The 13,433-nt window shown below is 32.4% G+C and overlaps 4 protein-coding genes across 6 annotated transcripts in view; all 4 read right to left on the reverse strand.

The window, feature by feature from the left end:
• Positions 1-60: 60 nt before the first annotated feature.
• Positions 61-1,813, reverse strand: LOC106099513 (mannose-P-dolichol utilization defect 1 protein homolog). The gene is made up of 4 exons (XM_013278077.1): positions 1,544-1,813; positions 1,261-1,459; positions 976-1,180; positions 61-832 (listed from the first exon to the last, which is right to left on the reverse strand). The coding sequence occupies exons 1-4, from the start codon at positions 1,629-1,631 to the stop codon at positions 584-586; spliced, it is 741 nt and encodes a 246-aa protein (XP_013133531.1). The 5' UTR covers positions 1,632-1,813; the 3' UTR covers positions 61-583.
• Positions 1,814-2,180: 367 nt separating this feature from the next.
• On the reverse strand, positions 2,181-7,548 carry LOC106099791 (UPF0430 protein CG31712-like). Of its 3 annotated transcripts, XM_013278453.1 has the most exons (6): positions 7,295-7,547; positions 7,049-7,202; positions 6,530-6,580; positions 5,364-5,564; positions 4,374-4,457; positions 2,181-3,556 (listed from the first exon to the last, which is right to left on the reverse strand). In XM_013278453.1, the coding sequence occupies exons 1-6, from the start codon at positions 7,447-7,449 to the stop codon at positions 3,392-3,394; spliced, it is 810 nt and encodes a 269-aa protein (XP_013133907.1). In that variant the 5' UTR covers positions 7,450-7,547; the 3' UTR covers positions 2,181-3,391. The 3 variants fall into 3 exon arrangements, 2 of the variants coding, with proteins under 2 accessions (XP_013133907.1, XP_013133908.1); XM_013278454.1 differs by lacking the exon at positions 6,530-6,580 and having other exon boundaries at positions 7,295-7,546; XR_001225402.1 differs by lacking the exon at positions 2,181-3,556 and having other exon boundaries at positions 4,408-4,457; positions 4,834-5,564; positions 7,295-7,548.
• A 500-nt stretch (positions 7,549-8,048) lies between these two features.
• Positions 8,049-12,230, reverse strand: LOC106099908 (tubulin glycylase 3A-like). Its single transcript, XM_013278598.1, has 5 exons — positions 12,124-12,230; positions 11,465-11,584; positions 9,623-10,781; positions 9,013-9,528; positions 8,049-8,823 (listed from the first exon to the last, which is right to left on the reverse strand). Exons 2-5 carry the CDS (start codon positions 11,552-11,554, stop codon positions 8,141-8,143), a joined length of 2,448 nt encoding a protein of 815 aa, XP_013134052.1. The 5' UTR covers positions 11,555-11,584; positions 12,124-12,230; the 3' UTR covers positions 8,049-8,140.
• A 369-nt stretch (positions 12,231-12,599) lies between these two features.
• Positions 12,600-13,433, reverse strand: part of LOC106099472 (tubulin glycylase 3A-like) — a 4,032-nt gene continuing 3,198 nt past the window's right edge. The window contains exon 12 of the mRNA XM_013278031.1: positions 12,600-13,425. Within this exon, the coding sequence (XP_013133485.1) occupies positions 12,751-13,425 (675 nt within the window). The 3' untranslated portion in view covers positions 12,600-12,750. The remainder of the gene's footprint in view (positions 13,426-13,433) is intronic.

Genomic DNA, 13,433 nt, shown 5'->3' on the forward strand with positions numbered 1-13,433 from the left:
TTTATTTAAAGTTAAAAATCACGCATTTGAGGTTAAAAGGGTAAGATTAAACAAAAACAATGTTCTATTAAAAAGTTTATTGATAAATAATAAAAATAAAAGTGCCAAGTGAACTTCAATTGTCATTCTGTACTTTTTTTTCTAAATCCTACTACAGACGCGAATTTCTGACAGTGTTAACTGAGCAGTTGATTAACTGAGTAACTACTGAGCGCATATAGCGAGCTTAATCTAACTGGTGTACAATTCTTTATTACAAAACAATTTTGCACTATTGTAACTTGAATGACATCAATTAGTTAATACCAACAGTCAATTGACATGTTAAGGCACTAGTTACTAATTTTACAGTAAAAAAGACATTATTTTGTGGCTTAATCGCATTTATAACCTAACCAGAAAACTTAAGCCCCTCAAAGCCAAATTGATTTTATTTCTGGTTAGACTACAACTGCCATACAAGCAACTTGATGTAACCAGTGTTGACTGTTTAATTACTTAACTTATAACAAGTATAAAATAATAATTTAAGAAACCTAAAAAAAACTATCACCATAATAAAAAAAGTCTTAAGAATTAAGTTCTATGTGCGCTTCTTCTTTTTCTTGTTCTTAGTAGTTGTAGTCTTAACATTCCAGTACCAGAAGAGTTGAAGAACCAATGCTGCATTGGTTGCTGTTGACACACAGTATGTGAGGATGATGATGGAGTCACCTGTCTCTTGTATTGATGTGAATATTCTAGCAATGCTTCCACCAAACAGCAAGGCACAAGTTACCGCAGACAACTGTCCTGTGCTGCCATTCTTATAGTTTGTTAGTATCTGTATAGCCTGAAAATTATACATTGATTAAAAAACTCAATGAATAGTGTTTTATACCTCCAATGAATTGTATTCGAGTTATAAGAAACTGTTTCAAATTCAGTTTGTTAAGCAGAATAAATTACCATATTTTAGTTTTGTAAACTTTTTACCTTAGCAATGACAATGATTGGTACATTAATAGCTTGCATGGACCATAATACATCTTTTGGAGTGTAACCACTAACAAGTGTTGAAACTAGTCCAATGTAAACAGCTAAAAATGTTGCAGCCTTCAACGAATTCCCTCCATAATGTAGGACAAGGACAGCAATGATTGCTGTTTGTATTGCAAGGAATGTTCCTTCACCCCATGCACTAAAAAACAATTGTTATGTAACACATATGCTATAAAACTCGATGGATATCTGGATATCATTTATCTTAAAATTCATTACCTGAATGGAAAATTCATAACATAACTGTAAGAAAAGTTTGCAGTAATAGCAAAAAGTTCTAAATAAACTCCATAAACATTGATGCCTTCAGCACTTTTACTGCCCAGTATTTTTAGAATTTGAGGTACTTTTACCAGTATGGATCCGGCGATGATACCAATCCCAAGACCTTTGCTCAAAGTGCTTTTAAAACATGGTACTGAAATAAAATTATTGAAATATAACCTGTACAATTCAAATTATTAAACATGTTTTATACAAATTACAAACATGTCTTACTTACCGTCAAGAAAGTTGTAATTAAGAAAATACTCGTCGTAGCATTTTTCAGATAAAATCGATAAAAGAAGACCTTTGATAAAATCAGCCATTTTATTTGTATTTCCTTACATTTATGTATTTATACACCGACGTTACAATCTTGTCAAGTAAATATATGTAATTTATGCGTAAAACTTAACTATTTATGTTATAAAAACCTATAATGTAATAAATATTCTATTCCGCTTTATTGGAATAAGAAAACTGACATATGGTGTCGTATCGCAAATTATGACATGACGTTGATAACAAATGTCATTCCACGTCGTTCCTGTTTAACGTTCTAGAAATGTTTTAATTACATTTTTTTAGAGTGAATTTTGTTAACCATTTTTTTTAATATAAAACTTATTTCAAACTAAAATTAAACATTCTTCTGAATCGATGTTGTAAGGCCTCTATACAGATTACTTAATACCTCGTATAGTATCTGTGCTCAACACGTGTCTTTATTTTTTACACATTTATACATTCATGACGAAACGTAATTAGCACAAATATTTAGTTTCTTCATAATTATATACCTACAAAATTTAGGGCTATGACCGATTTCGTGCAATGCGTCATTCATGTACATACAATACATAAATAAAACAACATTAATAATGACATCATTTATTTATGACCATCTGATGCGACATTTTCTTACAAGTAATTTGGTGAATAACGGTGATGCTTGACTTTTCTTGCGCCGAGGACATCTTTAAACTTATAAAGTAATTAAATTAAACACGAACATAAGGAATTTATTGATCAATTACTTCTATTTCCGCATTATTACTAAAATTATTGTTTTACGACAATTACAAACATAAACGAACCATGACACAAAATACGCCAACATAAACTCTTATTGGACACCGAAAAAAAACATTGTAATTTAGATAAATAAAAAATAATCCATATTTTAACAATATTGGAAACCATAAAAATTAACAATTTTACTTTTACATAATATCGAATCTTTTGTTGCCGTTTTGTTCCAAAGAACATCAGATAATTCTACATTAAAAAGACCATGTCGCGATGACAATAATTTTCATTAATTTACTAAGTATAAAAATTATTTATTTTATAGTAATATTGCTTGAAATTAGGATCTAAGTACGAAATATAATAGGTAGTGTGTTTGTATCAAAATGGACAAATTGACACAAGATTCTCCCTAATTATTATAGACTCGCAATACATTGACCATCTGCATTCTGAAACACATCTAAAAATTATTGATGAATATTTCAACTTCCTTTGAAATATCTCCATTGGCCAATATGTAATTTAAGGCAATTAAACTCACAATCTCAATACAAGTAACTTTACTACCATCAATCACAACACGATTATCATTTATAGTATTACAAATTGAACTGGCTTAGTGCAAGATGTGCAGTTTGAGGTTAGCTGTAAAAAAAGAGATAATGATACATAATGTAATTTTTTTTTGCTCACCAGGTCAGATAAATTTGCAGCACTATACATAATTTCAACAACTTACTATCAACGATCAATTAATTTTATCTACGAATGTCAACTAGCGTCATTTACTAACTTCGAGGTCAAATTGAACTATTTTAAACTATTGTACATGAGCAAATATGAAATCTTATAAGTTATAGTTTTTTCTAGCTATTGTAAGGCAAATTTTACTAACAATTTCAGATATCTAAAATTGTCAACTGTTTTTCATTTTGTATTTTATCTTCATAATTATAAATATCCGCAAAACGTTTGTTATAAAAATTATAAAAGGAACAATTATATACATATTTCGAGTGCATGGTTCTTTCACGTTACCATTTGTACACAAGACTCATGATAAGGGTTTCAAAGAGAATGACAATTTGGGTCTTGAATTATTTTTGCCCAATATTTTCTTTTGTTCCTCTTTAACTCTCTTTTCTTGTTCTTTTTTCAACTTCTGTCTTTCTTCATCCATTTTTCTTTGTTCCTCTATCATTGCTAACCTTTCTTCCGCCTGGAATTTAAAATCATACTAATATTATAAATGCGAAAGTTTAGATGGATGTTTGTTAAGTTTGTAGCCTAAACGGTTGAACTGATTTCATTGAAATTTAGTATAGATATAGAGGATAGTCCAGAAGAACACATAGGCTACTCACTTTTATTTTTTTTATACCACGCGGACGGAGTCGCGGGCGATAGCTAGTTTTTATAATAAATACATCTATGTAAGAGAAAGGGAAATTAGTTCCAATAATAAAACTTGTTTAAAATGTTGATGTAGCTATATCCATGTCATAGCGAAACCAGTTATATCAAGGACTTTTACCTTATTTAAATTTTATGTCGAAAGAAATACAATTCATTCTTATAGAAATATCACACACAGTTGTGTATGTTTGTTTTTACTTTTTGCATATTAACAACCATATTTCTATTAATAATAAATATTAAGTAGTTTTAGATTTAAACTAAACGCACTTTTACTCTCTACACAAAAATCCAGCACATAAAACATAAAATCATACCCTGTACCCTGTTTGTACGCTAAAATATTATTTTGTTGTTTACATGTGTCAAATTCTCAATTGCCAAAATTATATTGTGACAATGTACATATTATTTTGTAATGGGAGAGGACTTTGTTATAATGTATAAAAGTTCAATGTGTACCTATAAAATGTATTAGTGCCATCTATTTTCAATGGCCACGGAAGATCAGCACATGTGCTAAGTGGCTTTAAATAAATAAATAAAATTATATAAATAAGTAAATAGTTGGGAGAGTTCCTGTCTAGTTATATTGAAAACATAAATAGCATGCAACTTACCAACTTTCGTTGTGCCTCTTCAATTTTTTTGTTATTTTCAGCCATGATTTCCTCCAGCTCTTTCCTTTTACGAGCTTCTTCCTCCTGTATAATAAAAAATGAACATTAATTCCGATCCCCACAAACACCTAGTTGCAATAAAACAAAGAAAATAACAATAAAAAATATAAATCAATTGTTAACATTGTAGCGTCGTGTGTGCGATTACAAGTCGTTTGTGTGTAGAAATGCATGAGAATAACATCACTGTCTTTATACAATAACGCATAGCATTGTGGAAAATTTCATTGAAATAACAAAACTATCAACTAAAACATATTTTGATTTTATAGACCTACAAATATCTAGAATAGTGTGTAATGTATGGCACGTCATTTTTGTGTTTTAGAATATTCATCATTTGTATTATGTATTTTTAAACATAAAATGTTGTTTTACAAAAAATAGATTCAAAAAATACCTTCAGTGTTCACGACAGGATCCTCAAGCTGCGTCTCCGAAAAATTCTTACGGCTTCTGGTCTTGATCAGTCTTCTGACCTGACTTATACACTACGTGACTGCCAAGGACAGTCAAGTGAACAATTTAAACAATGCTAGCCTGAAGCCTCGTCAGCAATCTTACACTGAGGCAGTTCATGACAAATACAAGTCTGCCTCGACAGTGCAAATGACATGCATGTGGATTAATGGAAGTCGAGTTAATCATTACGAAATTGTCAACAAGGACTGAACAACAAAGAGTTCAAGAAAATAATTCTTGTAAGCACTCGAACTACACCTGACCGGACCTTTAACAGATATGATCGAAACAATACTTTAATTAGTTACTCTTGTACATATGGTTGGCATTACTTAAAACATTGAAATGTACAAATTGTGTTTATTAGCTGTGAAAACGCTGTGTTCTCACAGGGTGAGGTCGGCCATGTGCAAAATCAACATCTGGCATTGTTTGTGCACATGGCTGGTACGAGGAGGGCGCAGTTACCTGTCTGGCTAGCTCCTCGCGCCGCTGCTGCTCTCGTTGTCGCTCCAGCTCTTGCATCATTTCTGTTTCCATCTTCCGTTTAGCTTCCTCCACTCTTTTCGCCACCTCTTGTTCAATTTCTTCTTTACGTTTTTCTAATTCTTCTTCGACTCTTTTCTTTACGAGTAATTCTATTCGTTTTGCGGCTTCTTCTTCAACCACCTAAATAAAATATTAAGTTTTTTTTATAAATTGGAACTCAGTGGCAGAGGTACATTGAAAGTTAAGACATCAACATATTGGTAGTTTACAAGTGTTGTTTAATTACTAAATATTAAGGTTTTCAATTATCTTGGTGTCTCAAAACATTGACTTGGAGGACACTGTGCAGCAGGCAATTGAACCACTAAGATATTTGTAAATATGTACCAGTAGTGGTCATTCCATAATATAAACACTACATCTGTCACTTCTAAAAATTATTAGAACAATGCATAAGATGTTACATACAAGATTAAACAATTGCATTTTTTTTACCTTGAAAATTCTAGAATAAGTATGAAATAAAACAAAGCATAAGCAGCAGAACAACTTATTGTCTTTTTTCTGCATATAATTTTTTCATATGTATTTTTTGATATACACCAAACTAATACTATGTTACTCGCAAACTAAATTAATGACCAGTTAAGTCAGAATTTATCGAACTCATAGGTATAGGATCACTAGCTCTAGTCCATCTTAGGTCTAGGGCAGCTACTGTCTCTCTCTCTCTCTCTACAGAAGATTTAATTCAAAGTTGTTTTTAGTTCAGCTTAATTATTTTCCAGCCACCTCCGCAGTTCCCCTGCATCTACCCCCAGCTGGCAAAGCCCATGGGTAGATGTTTTTATTTGGGTCAATATGTTTGAAAATCCTGAGTCTCAAAGTTAATTTAGTTGTAACATAAAATTACTGTGATAATAGCAGGAATTCCTAAATCTTTATACTATTATTAGGCATCAAAAATATTACACATATATTACAAATACATTTTCGAAAATAGCGTTAACTGTAAAAACAAAACCGAAGCTATTTTAATGTTTTACAAGACAATTTTTTCCTTTTATAATTATAATTGTTTGCAATAACTTAAATAAAGAGGACATAACAGTTAAGAGATGTCTGATTCCACATAATCTGCTTACCTTTAGTATTTTAGAGGGCGTAGTAGCAGATCTTGTGCCTGGCAGGGGTTCCTGCATGATCGAGAGGTGCGCATAATGAACAGGTAAAAGTGAGGAACACCTTTTACTTTCATACTTTTACATATTATAAAAATTGCTCTATCACATTGTTTATGAGGAGTTTGGACATGAGATGTACATTTTTATAAAAATGCATTTAATAATGTTTAAATTGTCCCCAAAACAGGTTAATTCAGTTCATTTTAATATTGTATAGATATTTTCTTTTTTTTTCTAAAATAAATATGAAATTAGGCAATTGTCTATGTTTCTTGTTTAATTGTAATATTGATAAAATTTTGTTATTACTAATTGCTTTTTAAGGCACATCAGAATATTATGTAAAATTTTTATTTCGTATTATACATATAAAAGCGGTATAAACTAATTAACTAGTTAAAATAGTTTTACATTAAAGCAACCCAGCAGTTGTTTAAGGTTATGTGATAGACTTGTCTGTTAATGTTTTCATTTAGTTACCTTTTGTTCAGCTTCTTTAACACGTCTTTGCCTTTCCATTTCAGCTAGCCGATCGACTTCGTCCATTTTGCTGCGTCCCTTAGACTTCTTTCTTCTGCTGCCATCATATGATGCATCGCTCGTACTAGATGTTGATGCTGAACGTGACCGTTTTCTAGTAAAACACATTAAGATTCTTATTGACATTTACACAAAAGTTTTAATTTTAAGCGTTTATTTACTTTTAAATTGAAAAATGCAAATTACCTTGATTTCGAACTTCTTTCCTTAGATTTTTCAACATGTTTTGAATTCCTGCTTCTGGATGAAGAGCGATCTTTAGACCTACTTTTCTTACGTGAATGTTTACTGCTTTTATGATGTCGCCTTGGTGATTTACTTCTTGATCTGGATCTGCCCATGGTGTTTAATTGAGTAATTTCTAACTTTTAATATTAAACTGTTGTAAAATGATAACGCCACCCCAGCTTTTTTAAGAACATTACCATAGAGTATAAAAACCATAGATTAAATAAACAGATTACAAATCTGTCAAAGAGTAGCTCATCTTGGTCGAATACTAATACTTTTTTGACGTGTGCGGAATTGCAAGTGTACTAAGGTCTTGCCAAATCCATTTCGCCCTCCCATTCATGTTTCATAAGAAAATGCTAGAGAGATGAAGTTGAAGACCTATATAGTTTTTCCTAGAGCAATGTTGCACAAGTATTATCATTATCATTTTGGGTGACACACTAGCAGCTAGTTAGCTGATGCGTGTGTGTTGTATAGCTCGGAGATTTTAAGATTGTCTAATCTATTTTTAAAAGCATTGACTGTTGGAGCCGCCACTACAGTATCCGGAAGCCTGTTCCATGCCGTGGCTACTCTGTTAGGCAGAAAATGCTTGAATGTATTTCCACGTTTGCTTACATGCAGCATATTATTTTGGCCCTAGGGCAAATACGATACATAGTAATAGTAACTACTTATATATGTTAATTGAGAAAAATAACAAAAGCGTTTTATTTAAATTGCATCAGTTTTATAACAGCCGTTTTGGTCTATAATATTATCTTAAATACAGTACAGTTTATATAGAATGATGACAAATTACATCGCATTATACACTTTTTCTTTTTCACTAATAAATGTTAAGATATCTGAAGATGCTTGGAGTACATAATCTTTTAGCTTATTTTCCATTTGTTCAGAACTACCATCAAAGTTTTTATTAACCGATTTACTGTTTTTTCTGTCTTTAATATTTCTAGGACTACTTGATTTTTGAATTCTTTTGCTCTTTTTCGGACATTGTCTCAAACTCTGATTAAAAATAGCATCAAATAGATTTAAATCTGAAAGAACGTGAGTTTCGTACAAGGTCTTTTTCTTTTTTGGTTTTTTACTTTTTCCTGTTATTGCACTAGGAAAAATATCCGAATCGTTTTTATCGGCATTTTCTTTATCACTGACAAAACCAGAAAGTTTTTTGTCTCTTGTTCTATTGTCGACAAAGGTCATATCACAAAATGGATCTTGGATTGCATCCTCGCTGTATATTGATTTAAGTTTCTTAAGAGACGATTCATCCTCATTATCATTACTAGATTCTTCCAAATTCTGTATTTGACTTATTGATAGATTGCCTTTGAAGAAATAATCGTTGGGTAGACCGCATCCTCGTACAACGAGTTCTGATGATGTACTAAATCTTGGTACAGTCATCGGCTGTTGGTAGATACACTCAAACATTCCTGTAGACGCATTTGGATCAATGGTGTGATCTATAACAACTATAAGAAACGATTAGTAAATAAAACAATCGCACAAAAGATCCAGTTGACAACAGAAGATAGCTTAAACAACGAGTTCCAAATCAGATGTTTTAAAAAAAGGCAAATAAAATTTCAAACCAATTTTTTTTTCTTAATTGTTTTACTAATCCAGATATTAAGTACATTTTTATAAAATGTTAAATATACCTTTAATAAGGTCATCCAAAACTGCTGGGCAAATCTTTGCAGTAACGTCCGTCGTATTAGTGAGATCAGGACATGAGTTTATTTCAATCAGCCATGGTGTATACTCTTCGTCTAGTAGGAAATCACAGCCGTAGAGTTCAAAGCGGTTCTTGCATAACGGTAGAGAATCTTGACCGCTGAGCATAATTCCAATAATCGATTTCTTCATACCGGGATAAATGATATGTTCCCAAACACCATCGCCACCAATCTTACTCAAATATTTTTTATACATATTCAGTTCCCACATGTTATTCATGGGCAGTTCTGGATGTCTACCAGCAAAATTATTATATTTCTTTTGAACAGCGTTGTTTGTCAGATGTATAGATTCGTGATAGTTTTCGAGGTTATAGTTTTGTGAACTAAACTTCAAGTAGCAGTCTTTGTACATCCAAATGACTAGAGGGTAGGTACTGGTTACTAGGTAATATTGTCGTATATCAAATTTTGTTTCGTGAATTAATAATGGTTTTTCTGAAATTAAAAAAAAAACTCCAAAAATATTTTTTACTACTTATATGACTTTAACTACAGATCCATTCATGTATGAAAAATGTGTTTCACTTACCGATATATTTTTGAACTACGTACTTCGCATTGGCCTTGTTCAATAGTTCTAGGATAACACCTAATTTAGAGGCCATCCTAATTCCCCTACCTCTTGACCAATGACCCGGTTTTATAATCCAAATATTTTGATAGCCCTCACATCTTACTTGTGGACGATAAATATAAATCTTTTCTAATATAAATTGAGCGTATCCAATATAAAGAAGTAGTCTGTTTTCCTTATCAGCTTCAAATAGCTCTTTGTTAGTTATAAGACGGTAATACTTTTTTAAAAAAACATTCCACTGTCTTGAGCTCACTGGTTTAATTGGATAATCAATATCTCTGTTACGTTTTTGTAACAAAAATTCTTTGCATCTGTTCAATGCAAAAGTCATAACTTTCATTGGTATGGTTCCAGTTTCGGAAAATATCGTGATATTATTAGCAAGCATAGATATTACCCATTGTATAAGACTAGTGCACGCTGTTAGTCTATAGTCTGTTATAAATTCTTCTATTTCTCCATTATCGTAACTATTATAACTTCGAGGACAGCACACTTCAGCTACGTCTTCTATGTAAAACCAGTAATTAATCTTCATATATGTGCACAAACCTTGTTTTGTTGTCCATAAGGCATCAGCTTTAAGCTTATTGACAATCGTTTTACACTCATTCTTCATATCGATAGAGGTATCATAATCTTGCTGAGTGTCGCGCCAAACGAAATTAGGATTGGATTTCTCAACTAAATTCGACAGCATAAGTCTCTCCAGCTCGTAATGTACGTCGGTTTTGCTAGATATTTTACCGTTATTTATTTTGAACATGTTTAATCGATTTGGTGGAATTTTTTCAACCCATCCTCTTTGTACTAAAGCTTTACGCACCGCGTTGCACGTACCAAAGATGGAAAATATTTTATTTTCCCGTTTAGCTTTGGAAGCAAGATCTTTTAATTTTGAATATCCAGTAGATTTGTTTTGCAAACTTGATATTATATATGATTTTTCTTTTGGACTAAGACCTAAAGAACGGATTGTATTCTTATACATTGTTGGATCTTTTTTACAAACAAATTTTTTTCGTGTTGTTATACTTTTGGTTAGTTTGGTATGTGCTGAGTGTGGCTCTTTGAAATCTTTACATTTGTTATTATTGTATGAAACTACTTTCTGAAACAGATTAAACTTGTTAAAACTTAATGCGATTCTCTATTTCTATAAAGTAAAAAATGATAGAAAGGAACAAATGAACAAGAGTGATACGAACTCTAATTTCGGCTTCGGAAACTGCTAATGAGAAGTTGCACATGTGTAGTTTGTGAAAGTTTTTTTTACAACATAAGGTGGCAAACGAGCAAGCGTCCACCTGAATCCGCCGAAATGGCGAAGCGACCATTGCCCATAGACATCGGCAATTGCAGATGCGTTGCCTACCCCTAATTGACAAAAGGAGGCGCACATAAACAGAATATTTCCCCGTCCTGTGCGTCTCCTCCGCCGTCAAATCCATTTTTCCTCTTGAATGAAGTGTGAAAAGGAAAAGGGACTAAAATTAAGCCTAACGCACGACACTCACTGAAACGCGGAATTGCTCCCACTACACACCGTCTTCTGTATTGTCGTGGTATTGAACCGGGCGAGCCGGACCATTCGTGCTAAGATATTAAAGCGGGCGCAACCACTGTTAGGTCACTATCAGGCTTACTCTATAGTCAATCTTTAACTTTCACAGGTCAGTATCAAACAAGAGCAACGGGCACAAAGGATTATTTATTCTTAAGCTTGCACACGACTTTAAAACTCGCATATCTCCGTTTTAAAATGTAACAGACTAGAAAAATAACATTATATACCTTTTTTGTCCGTTTGCTTTGATTTTTCACTGTTTTTTTTCTTAGCGGCATTTTTGCAGTTTTTAGTGAGTGGGGTCTTTTTTTAATCATTTCATTTTTTTTTGTCTCGAGTTAATTATGCTACAAAATGTTGATTACGTGAAATTTCCTTAGTTGTAGATATAATACAATTACTACTAAATACTTATTACTCTTTCAGATACCTCATCCAGTATAATGATTTTAAACCATTTTTCTCAATGTCACACGAATAGGGTAGGTTGTACCAACGTGGATCACATCGCCATTTTGACTTCCCGTTCTTGTTATTTTTATTCACTTATGTATTTTGATAATGAATAGGTTTAGGAAGGACATATAAGACTAATATAGTTATATCATACCAATATTATAAATGGATATTTGTAAGAGTTTGTAGCCTAAACGGCTGAACAAATGTCGATGAAATTTGGCATAGATGTAGAGGATAGTCTGGAGGAACAAATAGGCTACTTGCATTATTATTTTTTTTAATCCGAGTCGCGGGCAAAAGCTAGTCTTTAAATGTATAAATAGAGAAAGGCATTTATAACAAGTATTTTACTAGGTAATGAAATTTATATGAACTCCCGATATTATATTTAAAAAAGCATTTCTCTTCATATATGTAAATATTTTACCTGTTTAATTTCCGAAATCAATTGAGAGATAATTACATTACTTCTTTTTGCTATTATTTGTATTGTTTAACGTATTAAAATTTGACATGTTTTCAATTTTGATGACAGTGTGGAACCATAGATATATTTTATTTTTTACCGTCTTATCAAAGAGTACTCCTGTTAGAATTCTAGGAGGCAATACAAGGGCAAATTAGAAAGTGGGGGGTAGTTTTAATAAGACGTATTTAAAATATAGTGTAAAATACTAAAAATCATTAGCTTTGCCATCTACGTCTATATGTCTTAACTTATGTGTCGAAGTTAACATTTTCAACTTGTTATGTATCAGGACGGTAATCACCTTTTTGTTATAAAAGCTGCGGTGCGAATTTCATTGTATTATCATCACAAAGTCCTTATGAATATGCAAAGATCTTATAACGAGTTCTCGTTTATTCGTAAAACTAACTTTGTTTGTAAATTAAAACTAAACATGCAAATATTAATGTTTTATTTGTGGTAATAAACTTTAAAATTTCAACAAATGTAGTAAATACCATATATTTTCAACATTGTATCATCTGTAACACTTCCATAATTTAGATTCTGATATAGTAACAAAGTTTTTCATATAGTTGGAGATATTCAGATTGCGGTCTTTCTCTTGAATAATGTATTAGGATTTTCGTCATTCGGGGGCAATACTACGACTCCGTAGGTCGGGTAGATTGATGTGCAGCTTTTTGTAAAACTAATTGATTTCTGTTTAACTCTATTTTCATCTTGAATTCTACAAATATTTCTACCGATGGCGCTTAGTTTTTTCAATGAGTTTGAATCGTTAGCACAACTTCGTGAGCTCATCGGTTGCAATGAAGACTTTTGATTGATACCAACGAGACCCGATTTTGTTTGTCTCACAGGCGCTAAATTTTCAGTACGAACTGCGAGTTTGTTTTGAACCGAAATCGTGGATCTTAATATGCTGGCCGTCTCCCGTTCCCATTCCACGGGGTCGATGTAACACCGTTTGTTACCAACCGACATATCGATTTTCGGCTTATCTGATTTCCTCGCCGACTCGGTACGATATTTTCTGCTTAGTTTCGCCTCCTGGTCGTCCTCGGGTCTGCAGCAAGAATGTCTCACGACACGTCGTCTAGATTCTTGATTTTTTTCGCGTCTTCCTCGGATCCTAGAAGAGAGCGCGGATGATTTACGTTTTTTCAAACCAGACTTTAGGGCGTTATTTGCTTTAATAACAGTTACCGCTTGGCGTACCGTTAGAGAATCCTTGGGGCCTAATAGAATACCATCTTTATTGGTTG

The sequence above is a fragment of the Papilio polytes genome, unplaced genomic scaffold (genome assembly GCF_000836215.1).
Source record: "Papilio polytes unplaced genomic scaffold, Ppol_1.0 DF824102.1, whole genome shotgun sequence".
NCBI classification, from domain to species: Eukaryota; Metazoa; Arthropoda; class Insecta; order Lepidoptera; family Papilionidae; genus Papilio; species Papilio polytes.